This window comes from Salmo salar, chromosome ssa14, assembly GCF_905237065.1.
Source record: "Salmo salar chromosome ssa14, Ssal_v3.1, whole genome shotgun sequence".
Classification (NCBI taxonomy): domain Eukaryota; kingdom Metazoa; phylum Chordata; class Actinopteri; order Salmoniformes; family Salmonidae; genus Salmo; species Salmo salar.
Genome location: NC_059455.1, coordinates 41864028 through 41886484, shown reverse-complemented (window position 1 = coordinate 41886484; position 22457 = coordinate 41864028). Strand labels below are relative to the sequence as shown.

The 22457-nt window shown below is 45.1% G+C and overlaps 1 protein-coding gene across 1 annotated transcript; it reads left to right on the top strand.

The window, feature by feature from the left end:
- The first annotated feature begins 19232 nt into the window (after positions 1–19232).
- Positions 19233–22214, top strand: scg2b (secretogranin II b). The gene is made up of 2 exons (XM_014141187.2): positions 19233–19347; positions 19999–22214. Exon 2 carries the CDS (start codon positions 19999–20001, stop codon positions 21805–21807), a length of 1809 nt encoding a protein of 602 aa, XP_013996662.2. The 5' UTR covers positions 19233–19347; the 3' UTR covers positions 21808–22214.
- The last annotated feature ends 243 nt before the right edge of the window (positions 22215–22457 follow it).

The following is a 22457-nucleotide window of genomic DNA, read 5'->3' as shown; positions in this document are numbered from 1 at the left end:
GAAGTCGATTGGGGGCTCTGGTGGAAAGGGGCAAGTGTGTTGAGCCATGGGACAAATCTTAGTGCAGGGGTGGCAGTCCTTTTTGTACCGGGTCTATCTGTAAAAATTTGCTCCTCAAAATTGGGGTGTAGGGTAGGCTGGTTGTTGTAAAAGCAGAAATTAACAACAGGTGTTTTGTCCTTATAAATGTGTATGCCCCTAACACAGGGAGAGAGATGGTGCTTCTGTTTGGGTGTCTTAGACAGGAACACTCTAATTTTTGGTGACTTTAATATTCACATGAAAGTCCACAGACCCACTCCAAAAGGCTTGCGGAGCCATCATCGACTCAGTGGGTTTTGTCCAACATGTCTCTGGACCTACTCACTGCCACAGTGGATCTTAATGTTTTTCCTCATAATCCTGGACTATCGGACCACCATTTTATTACGTTTGCAATCGCAACAAATAATCTGCTCAGACCCCAACCAAGGAGCATCAAAAGTCGTGCTATAAATTCTCAGACAACCCAAAGATTCCTTGATGCCCTTCCAGACTCCCTCTGCCTACCCAAGGACGTCAGAGGACAAATATCAGTTAACCACCTAACTGAGGAACTCAATTTAACCTTGCGCAATACCCTAGATGCAGTTACACTCCTAAAAACTAAAAACATTTGTCATAAGAAACTAGCTCCCTGGTATACAGAAAATACACGAGCTCTGAAGCAAGCTTCCAGAAAATTGGAACGGAAATGGCGCCACACCAAACTGGAAGTCTTCCGACTAGCTTGGAAAGACACTACCGTGCAGTATCGAAGAGCCCTCACTGCTGCTCGATCATCCTATTTTTCCAACTTAACTGAGGAAAATAAGAACAATCCAAAATGTATTTTTGATACTGTCGCAAAGCTAACTAAAAAGCAGCATTCCCCAAGAGAGGATGGCTTTCACTTTAGCAGTAATAAATTCATGAACTTCTTTGAGGAAAAGATCATGATCATTAGAAAGCAAATTACAGACTCCTCTTTAAATCTGCGTATTCCTCCAAAGCTCCATTGTCCTGAGTCTGCACAACTCTGCCAGGACCTAGGATCAAGGGAGACCCTCAAGTGTTTTAGTACTATATCTCTTGACACAATGTTGAAAATAATTATGGCCTCTAAACCTTCAAGCTGCATTCTGGACCCTATTTCAACTAAACTACTGAAAGAGCTGCTTCCTGTGCTTGGCCCTCCTATGTTGAACATAATAAACGGCTCTCTATCCACCGGATCTGTACCAAACTCACTAAAAGTGGCAGTAATAAAGCCTCTCTTGAAAAAGCCAAACCTTGACCCAGAAAATATAAAATACTATAGGCCTACATCGAATCTTCCATTCCTCTAAAAAATGTAATTTAAAAAAAGCTGTTGCGCAGCAACTCACTGCCTTCCTGAAGACAAATAATGTATACGAAACGCTTCAGTCTGGTTTTAGACCCCATCATAGCACTGAGACTGCATTTGTGAAGGTGGTAAATTACCTTTTAATGGCGTCAGACCGAGGCTGTGCATCTGTCCTTGTGCTCCTAGACCTTAGTGCTGCTTTTGATACCATCGATCACCACATTCTTTTGGAGAGATTGGAACCCCAATTTGGTCTACACGGACAAGTTCTGGCCTGGTTTAGATCTTATGTGTCGGAAAGATATCAGTTTGTCTCTGTGAATGGTTTGTCCTCTGACAAATCAACTGTAAAATTCGGTGTCCCTCAAGGTTCCGTTTTAGGACCACTATTGTTTTCACTATATATTTTACCTCTTGGGGATGTCATTCGAAAAAATAATGTTAAATTTCACTGCTATGCGGATGACACACAGCTGTACATTTCAATGAAACATGGTGAAGCCCCAAAATTGCCCTCGCTAGAAGCCTGTGTTTCAGACATAAGGAAGTGGATGGCTGCAAACTTTCTACTTTTAAACTCGGACAAAACAGAGATGCTTGTTCTAGGTCCCAAGAAACAAAGAGATCTTCTGTTGAATCTGACAATTCATCTTTATGGTTGTACAGTCGTCTCAAATAAAACTGTGAAGGACCTCAGCGTTACTCTGGACCCTGATCTCTCTTTTGAAGAACATATCAAGACTGTTTCAAGGACAGCTTTTTTCCATCTACGTAACATTGCAAAAATCAGAAACTTTCTGTCCAAAAATGATGCAGAAAAATTAATTAATGCTTTTGTTACTTCTAGGTTGGACTACTGCAATGCTCTACTTTCCGGCTACGCGGATAAAGCACTAAATAAACTTCAGTTAGTGCTAAATACGGCTGCTAGAATCCTGACTAGAACCAAAAAATGTGATCATATTACTCCAGTGCTAGCCTCCCTACACTGGCTTCCTGTTAAGGCAAGGGCTGATTTCAAGGTTTTACTGCTAACCTACAAAGCATTACACGGGCTTGCTCCTACCTATCTTTCCGATTTGGTCCTGCCATACATACCTACACGTACGTTACGGTCACAAGACGCAGGCCTCCTAATTGTCCCTAGAATTTCTAAGCAAACAGCTGGAGGCAGGGCTTTCTCTTATAGAGCTCCATTTTTATGGAATGTTCTGCCTACCCATGTGAGAGACGCAGACTCGGTCTCACCCTTTAAGTCTTTACTGAAGACTCATCTCTTCAGTAGGTCATATGATTGAGTGTAGTCTGGCCCAGGAGTGTGAAGGTGAACGGAAAGGCTCTGGAGCAACAAACCGCCCTTGCTGTCTCTGCCTGGCCGGTTCCCCTCTCTCCACTGGGATTCTCTGCCTCTAACCCTATTACAGGGGCTGAGTCACTGGCTTACTGGTGCTCTTCCATGCCGTCCCTAGGAGGGGTGCGTCACTTGAGTGGGTTGAGTCACTGACGTGGTCTTCTTGTCTGGGTTGGTGCCCCCCCTTGGGTTGTGCCGTGGCGGAGATCTTTGTGGGCTATACTCGGCCTTGTCTCAGGATGGTAAGTTGGTGGTTGAAGGTATCCCTCTAGTGGTGTGGGGGCTGTGCTTTGGAAAAGTGGGTGGGGTTATATCCTGCCTGTTTGGCCCTGTTCGGGGGTATCATCGGATGGGGCAACAGTGTCTCCTGACCCCTCCTGTCTCAGCCTCCAGTATTTATGCTGCAGTAGTTTATGTGTCGGGGGGCTAGGGTCAGTCTGTTATATCTGGAGTATTTCTCCTGTCTTATCCGGTGTCCTGTGTGAATTTAAGTTTGCTCTCTCTAATTCTCTCTTTCTTTCTTTCTTTCTTTCTCTCTCTCTCTCGGAGGACCTGAGCCCTAGGACCATGCCTCAGGACGACCTGGCATGATGACTCCTTGCTGTCCCCAGTCCACCTGGCCGTGCTTCTGCTCCAGTTTCAACTGCTCTGCCTGTGGCTATGGAACCCTGACCTGTTCACCGGACGTGCTACCTGTCCCAGACCTGCTGTTTTCAACTCTCTAGAGACAGCAGGAGCGATAGAGATACTCTCAATGATCGGCTATGAAAAGCCAACTGACATTTACTCTTGAGATGCTGACCTGTTGCACCCTCGACAACTACTGTGATTATTACTATTTGACCATGCTGGTCATTTATGAACATTTGAACATCTTGGCCATGTTCTGTTATAATCTCCACCCGGCGTAGCCAGAAGAGGACTGGCCACCCCTCATAGCCTGGTTCCTCTCTAGGTTTCTTCCTAGGTTTTGGCCTTTCTAGGGAGTTTTTCCTAGCCACCGTGCTTCTACACCTGCATATTGCTTGCTGTTTGGGGTTTTAGGCTGGGTTTCTGTACAGCACTTTGAGATATCAGCTGATGTAAGAAGAGTTATATAAATAAATGTGATTTGATTTGAACACTCACAGGTAGTGCCTGAGAAGACGCTGGTGGTTGGTGGGGACTGGAACTGTACAATGGATTTTATGAAAGACAGAAATGGGGAAGAGCCTCATTCTGGGTCAGTGGGAGTGTTAAGGGACATCATTAATCAGTTTGACCTAGTGGATGTTTGGAGAACTAGACATCAACACAAGACAGTATAACTGTTTTTACATTTTATTTCATTTCACCTTTATTTAACCAGGTAGGCTAGTTGAGAACAAGTTCTCATTTGCAACTGCGACCTGGCCAAGATAAAGCATAGCAATTCGACACATACAACAACACAGAGTTACACATGGAATAAACAAAACATACAGTCAATAATACAGTAGAAAAAAGAAAACAAAAAGTCTATATACAGTGAGTGCAAATGAGGTAAGATAAGGGAGTTAAGGCAATAAATAGGCCAAGGTGGCGAAGTAATTACAATATAGCAATTAAACACTGGAATGGTAGATGTGCAGAAGATGAATGTGCAAGTAGAGATACTGGGGTGCAAAGGAGCAAGATAAATAAATAAATACAGTAGGGGATGAGGTAGATAGATGGGCTGTTTACAGATGGGCTATGTACAGGTGCAGTGACCTGTGAGCTGCTCTGACAGCTGGTGCTTAAAGTTAGTGAGGGAGATATGAGTCTCCAGCTTCAGTTATTTTTTTAGTTCGTTCCAGTCATTGGCAGCAGAGAACTGGAAGGAAAGGCGGCCAAAGGAGGAATTGGCTTTGGGGGTGAGCAGTGAGATATACCTGCTGGAGCACGTTCTATGAGTGGGTGCTGCTATGGTGACCAGTGAGCTGAGATAAGGTGGGGCTTTACCTAGCAGAGACTTGTAGATAACCTGTAGCCAGTGGGTTTGGCGATGAGTATGAAGCGAGGGCCAACCAACGAGAGCGTATAGGTTGCAGTGGTGAGTGTATGGGGCTTTGGTGACAAAACGGATGGCACTGTGATCGACTGCATCCAATTTGTTGAGTAGTGTTGGAGGCTAATTTATTGATGACATCGCCGAAGTCTAGGATCAGTAGGATGGTCAGTAGGATGGTCATACGAGGGTATGTTTGGCAGCATGAGTGAAGGATGCTTTGTTGCGATATAGGAAGCTGATTCTAGATTTAATTTTGGATTGGAGATGCTTAATGTGAGTCTGGAAGGAGAGTTTACAGTCTAACCAGACACCTAGGTATTTGTAGTTGTCCACGTATTCTAAGTCTGAGCCGTCCAGAGTAGTGATGCTGGACGGGCGGGCAGGTGCGGGCAGTGATCGATTGAATAGCATGCATTTAGTTTTACTTGCATTTAAGAGCAGTTGGAGGCCACGGAAGGAGAGTTGTATGGCATTGAAGCTCGTCTGGAGGTTAGTTAACACAGTGTCCAAAGAGGGGCCAGAAGTATACAGAATGGTGTCATCTGCATGGAGGTGATCAGAGAATCACCAGCAGCAAGAGCGACATCATTGATGTATACAGAGAAGAGAGTTGGCCCGAGAATTGAACCCTGTGGCACCCCCATAGAGACTGCCAGAGGTCCGGACAACAGGCCCTCTGATTTGACACACTGAACTCTATCAGAGAAGTACTTGGTAAACCAGGCGAGGCAATCATTTGAGAAACCAAGGCTGTCGAGTCTGCCAATAAGAATGTGGCGATTGACAGAGTCGAAAGCCTTGGCCAGGTCGATGAATACGGCTGCACAGTAATGTCTCTTATCGATGCCGGTTATGATATCGTTTAGGACCTTGAGCGTGGCTGAGGTGCACCCATGACCAGCTCTGAAACCAGATTGCATAGCGGAGAAGGTACGGTGGGATTCGAAATGGTCGGTAATCTGTTTGTTAACTTGGCTTTTGAAGACCTTAGAAAGACAGGGTAGGATAGATATAGGTCTGTAGAACATTGGGTCTAGAGTGTCACCCCCTTTGAAGAGGGGGATGACCGCGGCAGCTTTCCAATCTTTGGGAATCTCAGACGATACGAAAGAGAGGTTGAACAGGCTAGTAATAGGGGTTGCAACAATTTCAGCAGATAATTTTAGAAAGAGAGGGTCCAGATGGTCTAGACCGGATGATTTGTAGGGGTCCAGATTTTGCAGCTCTTTCAGAACATCAGCTTTCTGGATTTGGGTGAAGAAGAAATGGTGGGGGCTTGGGCGGGTTGCTGTGGAGGGTGCGGGGCAGTTGACCGGGGTAGGGGTAGCCAGGTGGAAAGCATGGCCAGCCATAGAGAAATGCTTATTGAAATTCTCAATTATAGTGGATTTCTCGGTGGTAACAGTGTTTCCTAGCCTCAGAGCAGTGGGCAGCTGGGAGGAGGTGCTCTTATTCTCCATGGACTTTACAGTGTCCCAGAACCTTTTTGAGTTTGTACTACAGGATGCACATTTCTGTTTGAAAAAGATAGCCTTAGCTTTCCTAACTGCCTGTGTATATTGTTCCTAACTTCCCTGAAAAGTTGCATATCACGGGGGCTATTCAATGCTAATGCAGAACATGGGTGAAGGTATTTGGGGCTAGAGTGAGTGCAGCCCGACTTGATCGGTTTTACATTGTTACGAACCGGCTCTGAGTTCGCAACAAAAGGGAGACAACGTGGAGACAAGGAGTATCAAAATATATATTTATTAACTAAAGTAACTAAATAATTAACAATGGCGTGTGTAATCAGTAATCAGTAGTGTAAATGAGTGTTTTGCATACCTGAATGTAATAATGCAGGGTGTTGAAAGGTGCCAAAGCAAATAACCAAAAAGCCACAAAACTACACAACCAAAATCAACAAAGTGTCTGCATGGAGAGAGTCCTCTCTCAATGACTGTGGAAGAGGTCTCTTTATCCTGGGACACAGCCGGGCCCAGGTGCTTCCCATTTAGCTGACGACCCTTCCAACTCCGCCCACCGGCATCCTAACAAGGAAACAAGAACAGAGAGAATACGGCAGACAGAGTGGGAGGGTCGGCACAACATGTCCAGGAATCAGAGCAATAGGCTGTTGGGTGCTACCATTCTCCCAGTGGGGTTTTCAGATCACCACATAACCATGGCTCGGCTGTCTATTTCACCAGGGCCTCAGCAATCATCCTATTGGAAGTTTAACTTCTTTGGGATAGGGGGCAGTATTTTCACGGCCGGATAAAAAAACGTACCCGATTTAATCTGGTTACTACTCCTGCCCAGAAACTACAATATGCATACAATTAGTAGATTTGGATAGAAAACACTCAAAAGTTTCTAAAACTGTTTGAATGGTGTCTGTGAGTATAACAGAACTCATATGGCAGGCCAAAACCTGAGAAGACTTCATACAGGAAGTGCCCTGTCTGACAATTTGTTGTCCTTCTGTTGCATCTCTATCGAAAATACAGCATCTGTGCTCTAACGTGACATTTTTTAAGGCTTCCATTGGCTCTCTAAAGCCGCCAGAAAGTGGAATGGGGTGTCTGCTGTCTCTGGGCAAGGGAACAGCAGCAGAATTTGTAAGTGGTCAGCCTGGGGACAGTGAGACTGAGATGCGCGTTCACGAGACTACTCAATTTTTTTCTTTCAGCCTTTGAATGAATACAACATTGCCCGGTTGGAATATTATCGCTATTTTACGAGAAAAATAGCATAAAAAATGATTTTAAACAGCGTTTGACATGCTTCTAAGTATGTTAATGGCATATTTTGAAATGTTTTGTCACGAAATGTGCTCGCGCGTCACCCTTCGGAGAGTGACCTGAACGCACGAACAAAACGGAGGTATTTGGATATAACTATGGATTATTTGGAACCAAAACAACATTTGTTGTTGAAGTGGAAGTCCTGGGAGTGCATTCTGACAAAGAACAGCAAAGGTAATCCAATTTTTCTAATAGTAATTCTGAGTTTAGTGAGCCCCAAACTTAGTAGGTGTCAAAATAGCTAGCCATGATGGCCGAGCTATGTACTCAGAATATTGCAAAATGTGCTTTCGCCGAAAAGCTATTTTAAAATTTGACACCACGATTGCATAAAGGAGTTCTGTATCTATAATTCTTAAAATAATTGTTATGTTTTTTGTGAACGTTTATCATGAGTAATTTAGTAAATTCACCGGAAGTTTTCAGTGGGTATGCTAGTTCTGAACATCACATGCTAATGTAAAAAGCTGTTTTTTTATATAAATATGAACTTGATTGAACAAAACATGCATGTATTGTATAACATAATGTCCTAGGAGTGTCATCTGATGAAGATCATCAAAGGTTAGTGCTGCATTTAGCTGTGGTTTGGGTTTATGTGACATATGCTTGCTTGGAAAATGGCTGTGTGATTGTTTGTGTCTATGTACTCTCCTAACATAATCTGTTTTGCTTTCGCTGTAAAGTCTTTTTGAAATCGGACAATGTGGTTAGATTAACGAGAGTCTTATCTTTAAAATGGTGTAAAATAGTTGATTGTTTGAGAAAATTGAATTGTGGTATTTTAGTTGGTTTTGTTTTTCGCGCCGTGCGATGCCATTGGCTGTTGGCTAGGGGTTCCGCAGGCGGAACGGGGTTCCGCTAGCGGAACGTCTGTCCTCAACAGGTTAATGTAAAGCTCTTACAAGTTGCCACTTTTTGCTCAGGTTTCCAGACTTTTTGGTAAAGGTGGAGGCAGCAAAGAGAGGAGTATGAGTCTCTGAGTTAATGGTGGGATGTGGGGAAGGTCCAAATTTGGCTTTTCTGTCAACAGTATACAGCTCTCTCATCCTCAGAGGCTAGGAGAGTATTGTGGGAACTAGAGTGTAGTATTAGTGAGATGGAGGTAGAGATGGTGGAGCAAGGCAATGTAGGCCTCCAGGCTAATTTAGCTGAATTACGTAGTGACCTGGGCAGTTTTTTCCAGGTTAAAACAAAGGGAGCACTTGTAAGAGCTAGGTTCTCCATGCTCAAGGAGATGGATGCTCCCAGCTCCTTCTTTGGTTTAGAAAGACAGAGCGGTGAAGCCAAGGGTATGCATTGTCTACAGCTGTCTGATGGGTGGGTGACCTCTGTGGTGGGGGAGATGCTGGAGCGAACTGTGGAGTTTTATACTGAGTTGTATAGGGCAGAAATGTGTGATCCTATGTGTGCTCAGGTCTTGTTTGCAGAACTCCCTAAGCTCTCTGGGGTACAGAGGGATGAAATTCACATTCCTCTGTTGTCCCATGAACTGGCAGAGGCCGATACCCAGATGTCCCCCGGTCGTGCACCGGGGGTCGATGGACTCCCAGTGGAGTTTTATAAAACATTCTGGGGAATAATTGGACTGGACTTCTTTTGCGTGTTGTGTGAGTGCATCGGGGTAGGAGAGTTGCCGATGAGCTGCCGTCGGGCAGCTCTGACTCTCCTGCCCAAAAAAGGGGACTTTAGAACTAGAGGCCTGTGGCATTGCTCTGTGCGGACTACAAGATATTTGCCAAGGTCCTCTCTAACAGACTGAAGTCCCAGATGGGACTTCGAAGGCCAAAACATATTGTGTACTGAGAAGGTCAATCACGGACAACTTGTTCTTAATCAGGGACATGTTGGATTTGTCGAGAGGTTCTAATGTGAATTTTGGACTGGTTTCTTTAGATCAAGAGAAGGCTTTTGATAGAGTGGACCATGAGTATCTGTTTAATGTGATGTCTGGTTTGTGGTTTGGGGAGAAAGAAAATGACCTGTGTGAAGATGTTGTATGCTGGGGCGTCATGTATGGTCAAGGTGGGAGGGGGGGCTCAGTAGGCCAGTCTGGGTAATTCGAGGCATTAGCAAGGATGCCCTCTATCGGGGCAGTTATATACACTAGTCATTGAGTCTTTTTTGGGCCTGCTACGCAGGAGACTGCAGGAAGTGTGCTGGACAGGCATGGGTGTGGTGACAGGCATAACAGTGTCAGCATATGCAGACTACGTTTCTGTGATGGGCAGCAATGGGCAGGATATGCAGGCACTGGAGACTAGTCTGAAGGTGTACGGTGGGAGCTTCATCACCTGGTCTCGGAGAGGTTGGTCAGGAAGAACTGGAAGGGGCTGTCACAGGCAGTGTTGTCAAGACTGGCCAGGTGGAGGTGGCTCCTGTCCCTAGTGTCATATAGAGGGAGGGTGCTGAAAATCAACAACCTGGTGGCATCTTCCCTGTGTCATAAACTGGCTGTCCTCAACCCCCCGCCGGTCTGCTCGCAGACCTGCAACGCAAGCTGGTGGACTTTTTCTGGTCAGGCCATCACTGGCTGAGGACGGCAGTGTTGTACATGACCATCCACGAAGGAAGACAGGGCCTGGTGGAACTGGAGAATAGGGTGGCTGCTTTCCGAATAAAAGCAGAAACTGCTGTACCATACTGATGTCGGCTGGAGGGAACCAGCATGCGCGCTGCTGAGGAGAGCTGGCGGATTAGGGTTGGACCGGCAGCTGTTCCTCATGAAGCTGGAGAGGATGAGTACAGCAGGTCTCTCAGACTTTTACTCTGCAGTGCTGAGGGCCTGGCAGCTGCTAAGGCCCACACGAGAAGGGGGTGTGAAGCTGGCCTGTGGGTGTGGGAGGAGCCTATCTTCCACAACCCAGCCATCCCTTTGAGATCGGTTCAGTCGGCCACCCTGCAGAGGCAACTGATGGCAACGGGTTTACAAAGGCTGGGTGACCTGAGACTGCTGGGAGAAGAGGGGCAGAAAACCCCGGAAGTCCTAGCACAACAAACAGGAATAATGTCTCTTAGGCTGCTGGAGAGATTCCTGGAGGAGGTCCAGGAGGCACTGTCTGAGCCGGTAAGGGGGGTGTTTGAGGGGCCACCAATGTTTCCGCCACTGCAGGTGACGGCAGAGACAGTGGACTGGCAAGGGGGTCTGGATGACTTGTTAGATTTTAACACTCCGAGCCTGGGAGAGTTTGAAGGGGTGGGAGGTAAAGCCCTCTACAACCTCTGCGTTAAGGTTAGGAACATTAGGAGCCTAACAGGATTGAAGGCACATCAGTGGCAGGGGGTATGTGGGGTGGAGAGTATGGTGGGTTTTAGATGGAGGGGGCTTTACAAACCCCCAGTACCAAAGAGGTCAGGGGACCTCCAGTGGAGGGTTCTTCATGGAGCCCTGGCCACTAACAGCTGGTTGGTACAGGTTGAACCGGGAGTCGGACAGGGGTGTCCTTTCTGTGTTATGAAAGAAACTGTGTTTTCTGTGTGCACCAGGTTAATGTCATTAATGTCTCTGTTGGGATGTCTGTGTGAGAGGTTGGGGGTGGGTCTTACTGTTGGGATGTCTGTGTGAGAGGTTGGGGGTGGGTCTTACTGTTGGAGTGTTTATCATGGGATACAGGTATTCGAATAAGGAGAAGGCCAAATGTGTTTTGTTTAATTTTCTGTTTGCTCAGGCAAAGTTGGCTATTTGTCTAACAAGGAGGAACGGGGTCAAAGGTGGGGGGATAACAGACCCTTTACTATTGTTTAATGGGATGGTCTCTGCGTGCCTTAGGGTGGAATTTGAGTTGTATAAAATGATAAAAAAGTGTGGAGATGTTTGAGGAGATATGGTATGTTGAGAGGGCTGTCTGTATAGCTGGGGAAGATGTTTGAGGAGATATGGTGTGTTGGGGGGTCTGTCTGTATAACTGGGGGAGATGTTTGAGGAGATATGGTGTGTTGGGGGGTCTGTCTGTATAACTGGGGGAGATGTTTGAGGAGATATGGTGTGTTGGGGGGTCTGTCTGTATAACTGGGGGAGATGTTTGAGGAGATATGGTGTGTTGGGGGGTCTGTCTGTATAACTGGGGGAGATGTTTGAGGAGATATGGTGTGTTGGGGGGTCTGTCTGTATAACTGGGGGAGATGTTTCAGGAGATATGGTGTGTTGGGGGGCTGTCTGTATAACTGGGGGAGATGTTTGAGGAGATATGGTGTGTTGGGGGGTCTGTCTGTATAACTGGGGAAGATGTTTGAGGAGATATGGTGTGTTGGGGGGTCTGTCTGTATAGCTGGGGGAGATGTTTCAGGAGATATGGTGTGTTGGGGGGCTGTCTGTATAACTGGGGGAGATGTTTGAGGAGATATGGTGTGTTGGGGGGTCTGTCTGTATAACTGGGGGAGATGTTTGAGGAGATATGGTGTGTTGGGGGGTCTGTATGTATAACTGGGGGAGATGTTTGAGGAGATATGGTGTGTTGGGGGGTCTGTCTGTATAGCTGGGGAAGATGTTTTGGCTATACGGTTGTAGAAGTGGTGAGGTTTTGGTTATTGGGATGTGTGGTGTTGTTTTGTGTCATGGGGTAGAGGGCAAGGTGAGTATGGTACATGTATGCAGTACAGGATATATTTTGGTGTTTTATTTTTAAGGGGGGGGGTTTAATGAAATGAGAATGTTTCATTAAAGAAAGAGAAAAAGTCAAAAGTCTCTCTCTCTCTCTCTCTGTCTGTCTCTCTATCATTCTATTTTTCTCTTTCTCCTGTCATGTGTGTCAGTCCCACTTCTTCATAAATTAATTCTCACATCCTGATGGATTGCAGGAGAAATAAAAAAAAAGCTGTCTCTCCTTTGTGTGCCTTGCCCTCCTTTCCATACAGTATTTGAATGTGAAAACACACACAGACACACACACACACACACACACAGACAGACCCTATAGGCTATGGCAAACATTTATAATGAAGATTTGAGATAACACATTTGCAGTGAGCTCCAAAAGTATTGGGACAGGGGTCAGCATGTCTCCGGATATGATATTTGTGCTTCTGTAACCTTCTCACTCATCATTATTCAGGATTCATTCAGGGTTATCTGTAATCATGGTAGCATCCACATTAATGTAGAACTGTTTAGAAACATATTATATTATTATTTACAATAAATCGGACTCCAAAATGACACAATACATTATTTACCATACATTTTTATTGGGCACAAAATAATCTGAAACACAACCAAAACAAACAGCAAATGCATCCAACAAGTTTGTAGTCACAAGCTTGGTGTAGTCATTGTGTGCTAAGAATGTGGGACCAAATACTACACTTTTTCCTATTTTAATACACATAAGTGAATTTGTCCCAATACTTTAAAATGGGGGAACTATATATAAAAAGTGCTGTAATTACTAAACGGTTCCCCAGATATGGATGAAAATACCTTCAAATTAAAGCTGACAGTCTGCATTTTAACCTCAAGGTCATTGTATCATTTCAAATCCAAAGTGCTGGAGTACAGAGCCAAAACGACAACAAAAAATGGTCACTGTCCCAATACTTTTGGAGCTCACTGAAAATGAGTAATGCAGAAGATTGCTTGTTTCTGGTCCTCGTAACCCTGATCTCTGTTACCTCATCCACATAACCATTATCTCTGTTACCTCATCCACACGACCCTGATCTATGTTCCTCATCCACACGACCCTGATATATGTTCCTCATCCACACGACCCTGATATATGTTCCTCATCCACACGACCCTGATATATGTTCCTCATCCACACGACCCTGATATATGTTCCTCATCCACATGACCCTGATATATGTTTCTCATCCACACGACCCTGATATATGTTCCTCATCCACATGACCCTGATATATGTTCCTCATCCACACAACCCTGATATATGTTCCTCATCCACACGACCCTGATATATGTTCCTCATCCACATGACCCTGATATATGTTCCTCATCCATATGACCCTGATATATGTTCCTCATCCACATCACCCTGATCTATGTTCCTCATCCACACAATAATCTGAAACACAACCAAAACAAACAGCAAATACATCCAACAAGTTTGTAGTCACAAGCTTGGTGTAGTCATTGTGTGCTAAGAATGTGGGACCAAATACTACACTTTTTCCTATTTTAATACACATAAGTGAATTTGTCCCAATATTTTAAAATGGGGGGACTATATATAAAAAGTGCTGTAATTACTAAACGGTTCCCCAGATATGGATGAAAATACCTTCAAATTAAAGCTGACAGTCTGCATTTTAACCTCAAGGTCATTGTATCATTTCAAATCCAAAGTGCTGGAGTACAGAGCCAAAACGACAACAAAAAATGGTCACTGTCCCAATACTTTTGGAGCTCACTGAAAATGAGTAATGCAGAAGATTGCTTGTTTCTGGTCCTCGTAACCCTGATCTCTGTTACCTCATCCACATAACCATTATCTCTGTTACCTCATCCACACGACCCTGATATATGTTCCTCATCCACACGACCCTGATATATGTTCCTCATCCACATGACCCTGATATATGTTTCTCATCCACACGACCCTGATATATGTTCCTCATCCACATGACCCTGATATATGTTCCTCATCCACACAACCCTGATATATGTTCCTCATCCACACGACCCTGATATATGTTCCTCATCCACATGACCCTGATATATGTTCCTCATCCATATGACCCTGATATATGTTCCTCATCCACATCACCCTGATCTATGTTCCTCATCCACACAATAATCTGAAACACAACCAAAACAAACAGCAAATACATCCAACAAGTTTGTAGTCACAAGCTTGGTGTAGTCATTGTGTGCTAAGAATGTGGGACCAAATACTACACTTTTTCCTATTTTAATACACATAAGTGAATTTGTCCCAATATTTTAAAATGGGGGGACTATATATAAAAAGTGCTGTAATTACTAAACGGTTCCCCAGATATGGATGAAAATACCTTCAAATTAAAGCTGACAGTCTGCATTTTAACCTCAAGGTCATTGTATCATTTCAAATCCAAAGTGCTGGAGTACAGAGCCAAAACGACAACAAAAAATGGTCACTGTCCCAATACTTTTGGAGCTCACTGAAAATGAGTAATGCAGAAGATTGCTTGTTTCTGGTCCTCGTAACCCTGATCTCTGTTACCTCATCCACATAACCATTATCTCTGTTACCTCATCCACACGACCCTGATCTATGTTCCTCATCCACACGACCCTGATCTATGTTCCTCATCCACACGACCCTGATCTATGTTCCTCATCCACATGACCCTGATATATGTTCCTCATCCACATGACCCTGATCTATGTTCCTCATCCACATGACCCTGATCTATGTTCCTCATCCACATGACCCTGATCTATGTTCCTCATCCACATGACCCTGATCTATGTTCCTCATCCACATGACCCTGATATATGTTCCTCATCCACATGACCCTGATATATGTTCCTCATCCACATGACCCTGATCTATGTTCCTCATCCACATGACCCTGATCTATGTTCCTCATCCACATGACCCTGATATATGTTCCTCATCCACACGACCCTGATATATGTTCCTCATCCACATGACCCTGATATATGTTCCTCATCCATATGACCCTGATATATGTTCCTCATCCACATCACCCTGATCTATGTTCCTCATCCACACAATAATCTGAAACACAACCAAAACAAACAGCAAATACATCCAACAAGTTTGTAGTCACAAGCTTGGTGTAGTCATTGTGTGCTAAGAATGTGGGACCAAATACTACACTTTTTCCTATTTTAATACACATAAGTGAATTTGTCCCAATACTTTAAAATGGGGGGACTATATATAAAAAGTGCTGTAATTACTAAACGGTTCCCCAGATATGGATGAAAATACCTTCAAATTAAAGCTGACAGTCTGCATTTTAACCTCAAGGTCATTGTATCATTTCAAATCCAAAGTGCTGGAGTACAGAGCCAAAACGACAACAAAAAATGGTCACTGTCCCAATACTTTTGGAGCTCACTGAAAATGAGTAATGCAGAAGATTGCTTGTTTCTGGTCCTCGTAACCCTGATCTCTGTTACCTCATCCACATAACCATTATCTCTGTTACCTCATCCACACGACCCTGATCTATGTTCCTCATCCACACGACCCTGATCTATGTTCCTCATCCACATGACCCTGATATATGTTCCTCATCCACATGACCCTGATCTATGTTCCTCATCCACATGACCCTGATCTATGTTCCTCATCCACATGACCCTGATCTATGTTCCTCATCCACATGACCCTGATCTATGTTCCTCATCCACATGACCCTGATATATGTTCCTCATCCACATGACCCTGATATATGTTCCTCATCCACATGACCCTGATCTATGTTCCTCATCCACATGACCCTGATCTATGTTCCTCATCCACATGACCCTGATATATGTTCCTCATCCACATGACCCTGATATATGTTCCTCATCCACATGACCCTGATCTATGTTCCTCATCCACATGACCCTGATCTATGTTCCTCATCCACATGACCCTGATATATGTTCCTCATCCACATGACCCTGATCTATGTTCCTCATCCACATGACCCTGATCTATGTTCCTCATCCACATGACCCTGATGTTCCTCCGGCTAAAAGTTGTATTTTTTCAATGGAGGTTGTGATGATCATGATGATGCAGAGGGATTATACTACCACAGCCCTATCTCTCACACACACACACACACACACACACACACACACACACACACACACACACACACACACACACACACACACACACACACACACACACACACACACACACACACACACACACACACACACACACACACACACACACACACACACACACACACACACACACAGAGAGAGAGAAAAACACAAGCACACACGCACATCTTCATGTGAGTCTCTTGCAAATGAATCTGTCTGCTCACGTCAGAGAGGCTCTTCAGGCCCTCTCCCTCGAGAACAGTCAGCTGACGGAATGTTAAAGCAAAACACCTCCAATAGCAGCCAAGTGAAACGTGGAGCACCTCAGGACGTGTGGAGGGAGGAACTAGTGGGTACTTGAATGGATACAACCTTGGTGGGTATTTAAAAAGCTGAAGTTATTGTACACGATGACAGCAAGTCATGTGATGTGATGGTTATGTGAGGTGTGGAGGGCATTGCAAGGGTGAATTGTAAGAGCACTTCTGAGTGAATGCTGTGAGTTTATTGAGCTCTGAGGGAATAGTTTGAAGCACTTTAGAAGGTAGAAGGACAACGAGAAGTACTGTTGTTTGGGCATCAATGCAGGTTATATAATTGAAATGACTCAATTTGCTGAGTTTAATGAGGATCCATAAGGTTCAATTAATAAAAAAGTCTGAATACCATTAAACCACACATTACATGACCAAAAGTATGTGGACACCTGCTCGTCGAACATCTCATTACAAAATCATGGGCGTTAACATGGAGTTGGTCCCCCCCTTTGCTGCTATAACAGCCTCCACTCTTCTGGGAAGGCTTTCCACTAGATGTTGGAACATTGCTGCGGGGACTTGCTTCCATTCAGCCACAAGAGCATTAGTGAGGTCGGGCACTGATGTTGGGTGATTAGGCCTGGCTCGCAGTCGGTGTTCCAATTCATCCCAAAGTTGTTTGCAGTCGGTGTTCCAATTCATCCCAAAGTTGTTTGCAGTCGGTGTTCCAATTCATCCCAAAGTTGTTTGCAGTCGGTGTTCCAATTCATCCCAAAGTTGTTTGCAGTCGGTGTTCCAATTCATCCCAAAGTTGTTTGCAGTCGGTGTTCCAATTCATCCCAAAGTTGTTTGCAGTCGGTGTTCCAATTCATCCCAAAGTTGCTTGCAGTCGGTGTTCCAATTCATCCCAAAGTTGTTTGACGGGTTTGATGTCAGGGCTCTGTCAAATTCTTCCAAACCATTTCTGTATGGACCTCGCTTTGTGCACGGGGGCATTGTCATGCTGAAACAGAAAAGGGCCTTCCCCAAACTCTAGCCACAAGCTATAAACACAGAATCGTCATTCTATGCTGTAGCAGTAATATTTCCCTACACTAGTACTAAGGGGCCAAGCCCGAACCATGAAAAACAGCCCCAGACCATTATTCCTCCTCCACCAAACTTTACAGTTGGCACTATGCATTTGGGCAGGTAGCGTTTTCCTGGCCTACGTCAAACCCAGATTTGTCTGTTGGACTTTCAAATGGTGAAGCGTGATTCATCACTCCAGAGAAAGCATTTCCTGCTCCAGAGTCCAATGGCGACGAGCTTTACATGACTCCAGCCGTCGTTTGGCATTGCAAATTGTGATCTTAGGCTTGTGTGTGGCTGCTCGGCCATGGAAACCCATTTCATGAAGCTCCCGACGAACAGTTCTTGTGGTGACGTTGCTTCCAGAGGCAGTTTGGAACTCGGTAGTGAGTGTTGCAACCGAGGACAGACGATTTTCACACGCTACGCGCTTCAGCACTCGGCGGTCCTGTTCTGAGAACTTGTGTGGACTACCACTTTGCGGATGAGCCGTTGTTGCTCCTAGACTTTTCCACTTCCCAATAACAGCCCTTACAGTTGACCAGGGCAGCTCTAGCAGGGCAGACATTTGATGAACTGACTTGTTGGATGGTGCTACATTGAAAGTCACTGAGCTCTTCAGTAAGGCCATTCTACTGCCAATGTTTGTCTATGGAGATTGCATGGCTGTTTACTTGATTGTATACACCTGTCAGCAACGGGTGTGGCTGAAATAGAATCCACTAATTTAAAGGGGTGTCCACATACTAATGTATATACAGTGTATCTGAAATACCGGTATTAAATTCCCTGTATAAATTCCCACCAATACATATTATTAAATTTCTGTAACTGGGTAGGCCTGTTGACATGTTGTTGATACGCAGCATTATTATTTAACGCCTGCCACTGCTTTGGCGTTGACTTTGCGTGCCACCAGGACCCTAACCTGCCCGTGACGTGTTGGGATGGGCGTCCTGATCAATGGCCCGATTTAAAAAAAATCACTATACCAGGAGGAGCCGAGCCACGCCAGTAGACGCATTTACCACCGGCGGCGTCTCTTCTCTGCCATAAGCGAGACAGAGAACTGCGACTAAGATTCTGCGGCTCCTCAGTGGTGGGTTCAGGTTGTGAGTCATCACCGGTGGTTGTAACCCCTTATCTTCCGCGAGAGACGGATGTAGTAGGATAACTCCCTGTCACGCCTTATTTTTCTGATAATACCATTAGGCTAATGCAAATCACTGCAATGGATATCAACAGACATCTGTGATTCCTATGGTTGTAGTTTTTATGGTTAAGCTATTGCTTACTGCTTGAGTAAATGTGTGCCTCATTAGCAAATTAATATTTACAAGAACTGCAATCTTAATGGGGAGGTAAATGAAGCTATACAATTAAATGCTGTAAGAAGCGATTTCATAGTGATAACTATTGGCTTTCACAAAGCTAATTGGGACAAGCCCAAAAATAACCCACCACTTTTCCAAAGGGAGTTATGAATAGCGCTTGAATAATAATTGATACAGCTAGAAACAGCCAATATCCAGCTCTATTTTAAGCACACTGCATTTTCTTAGCATGCTATATCATAAGCCTAAATCATGTATTATGGATTTCCAAAGGCTGGGTATTGCGTGCGTACTGCTGTGATGACGCGCGAGTCAGGTGTTGCCTCATATATCACCCGGAGCTGTCCTGGTGCTGAAAACAGAATCACCCGCGCTACGACTGGGAGGAGATGCTATACACGTTTACTACTGTCGTCTGAGCTACTTGCCAAAAGGTAAAAACTCATGCATGTCTTTTATTTTTCAAACAAAGATTACGATGTTTGTAAGTTATTTGTGGGCTTTCTAGCATTCCATGTTTAGATTTTCTCTCTCAAGTTCTCATCGCTTATCAGATCTCGGGAATGGCTTGAAATGGATTTGAATAAATGATAGCTGTGTGCATGTTGTTGTGATGCATGTCAAATAGTCTAATGCATTTTGTCATTGGGCAACATTGAGATGTGAATGAATTATTATTATATCCTTCAGAAAAAAGTGTTTAATCGAGATGGTTTGGAGAAAGGCAGCCACAAGCGAAAAAGGTTGCCCTGACAACGGGCAGTGACTCATCCTGTGATGTAGTCTAGTCATTTAAAAACAGTGATTCACAAATATAGCTCACTTTTCCTTGGTGGGTGATTATATCCTGCTCTGGCTATAACCTACTTTTTATCATTTGTGCATTGAGTCATAGCATTCATCACTTATAAGGGTTATCAATGAACTCGGCATGAATTGAAACCCAGATTTTTCATTAAAATAATCATTTGCATTGGAGTGTGTTGGTAACATCCTTAAAGAGTTAGAATCTCAGATCAAAATGTAAAAAATGTGCAGGCATATTATTGTGTTAAACTCAGCTCTCTCTCTCTCTCGATATGAAGATGCTGTCACTCCCCAAGCTATCCACGGGGAAAACTGTTGTTCTCGCCTGCCTCCTCCATGCGTGCGCGTCCCTCCCCCGCCATCACAGGCTCAGAGGCGGGGAGTCAGAGGACCGGCAACCCGCTGCATACCCACCCAGCTCAGACATGATCAAAGCCCTGGAGTACATCGAGAGCCTGAAGCAGCGGACAGACGGGGGCAGAGAGCGAGAAGAGCCAACAAGAGACTATGATGAGGTCGAAAAGTTCCACATCCTCCTCCAGCTCGCTTCTCTCCAGGACGAAGGCGCACCCGAAAGGCAGTCTCCCTCGCCAACCCAGAGGCAGCAAGACATCCCGGCTGAGCAGCTGGTGAGAGCCTTGCTCAGGACCCTCCAGGAGCAGCCCGCTAGTCCCCCCAGACCCGCTCCCGTGGTGCCGGGGAACGAACGTCGCACGCACAGGTACCAATCGGTGAACACAGGCAGCCCCGTAAATGCACCTGCCTACGGTGGCTTCCCGAGGCCGCACAAGAAGTACCCGCTAATGTTCGAGGACGAGGAGAATAGGGACAGCGCCAAGCGCGCTACGGAGGACCTGGACGAACAATACACCCCTCAGAGCCTTGCTAACCTGCGCTCCATCTTCGAAGAGCTGGAGAAACTATCCACATCCAATGGCCAGAAGCGCGGAATTTTTGATGATGATGATGATGATGATGATGATGATTTATTCAGTCTGAGGAACCTGGCCTACGAGGATGTGGCGGGCGGGGAGGAGTGGATTCCTTTAGAAGAGCAGGTCGAGACGGAGGAGGTGGTAAACGGGAGCCACGAGGAGTTCGACAGGGCTCTGGAGCAGAACTATGACGAGGATGAAGAGGAGGAAGGCGATGGAATGCAGGTGCAGCGCAGAGCCAGCCAGGACAAAGAGGACCCAGAGGACAATACTAAACTAGTGGATTATTACCTGTTGAAGATACTGGAGATGAGTGAACATGAGACAGCAAAGAGGCAAGCTGGAGAGCAAAAAAATAGAGTGATTCGCCACCCCCTGGTCGACCCCCAGGCCCTGAACGAGCTGTTAGAGATCTCCCTCAAGCTCCACATCCCCCCGGAGGACCTCATCGATATGCTAATCACCGAGGAGATCAGAAAACTAGACCGTCACCCGCAAGCCTCTTCCCGCTACAGAACCAAACCGAAGATCAGATACTATAGTCGGAGACTACCAGTCAAAAACGCTCCTGAGGACATGGACGAGGAAGACTTCTTGAAAATCATTGAAATGGAAACCATCAGCAACGACTATCCTGTGAGTCGGAGGCCGCTCAAAAGTGTCTCTGTCCCGGCCAGGGTTTCAGCACCACCCGCCCCGGCGAGAGTTTCAGCACCAGCACCAGCGGCTCCTCCAAAAATCCCAGCTCAGTCCGGCCGAAGGGAAAACTTATTTATGTCGGAGCTCAACAAGATGCCTTTTAGGAGAGAAGCTGATGACGATGACGAGGCGGACGAAGACGAGATAACAACATTTCTGGCGGCCAAAATATTAACGGAGTACCCTAGCACCATCAGCAAACGCGACACCCAATCTCAGGCGAACGGACAGTTTCCTTATGAGCTATACGAACAAGCCATGAAAGATTACTTTGACCAAGCGGACAGTGAGAAAGCAGGCACGCTGACAAAGAGAGATTCAGTTGCTAACGAGGAGGTAGTGGCGTCCACGGAGACGCAGGTGAAAGATGAGGTAAAGCCAGAGACCGCGGCTCCAGAGTCTGAGAAAGAGGAGGAAAAGGAGCGTCGCGGAAAACCATTTGCTGGAATGTAAGCTAAGATCTGAGGTCAAGCACGACATCCTCTACTGAAATATTAATAAGTCATGTTTATACTATCTCAAAATTACCCGTCTGCTGGACATACTCTGGTTTACATAAAATGTGTATATACATGAAGTAACATATATGAATTATATCAGTGTGCTGGGCATGGAGGCAAAGTGTGTTGTGTAAACATCTGGGTTTGTGAGTTTCCAATCTTGTAACATTGTGAAAATGTAATTCCCTGATATAGGCTAGAGTAAGACCGTCACCGTCCTGCCTTCCAACCCTGTAACGCTGCAAGCTCTGTAATCGCTGAACTCTCTCTATTGTTGTGGTATATATGCTCATTTTTAAACCATTTTGTACGTGTTTAATAATGTGTGACGAGTTGGAGATGAATAAAGCATTAGCGGTATTTTTCTTCTTGCTGCGTTCTGTTTTTTTTTTTTTTTTAATAAACACTGATCACTACAACAGTGATCAGAAATGCCTTCTGAATGATCATACATTGACTGACAGTGATGATTAGATATTGATGATCAGAAATACCTTCTGAATGAAGCTTGATTCCACAATGAAAGTGTGAGAAGTACATTTTTCACATCCCTCTTGAGCAAGCTTGAACCTGTGGACAATTCCCGAGGCAGAATCAACACAA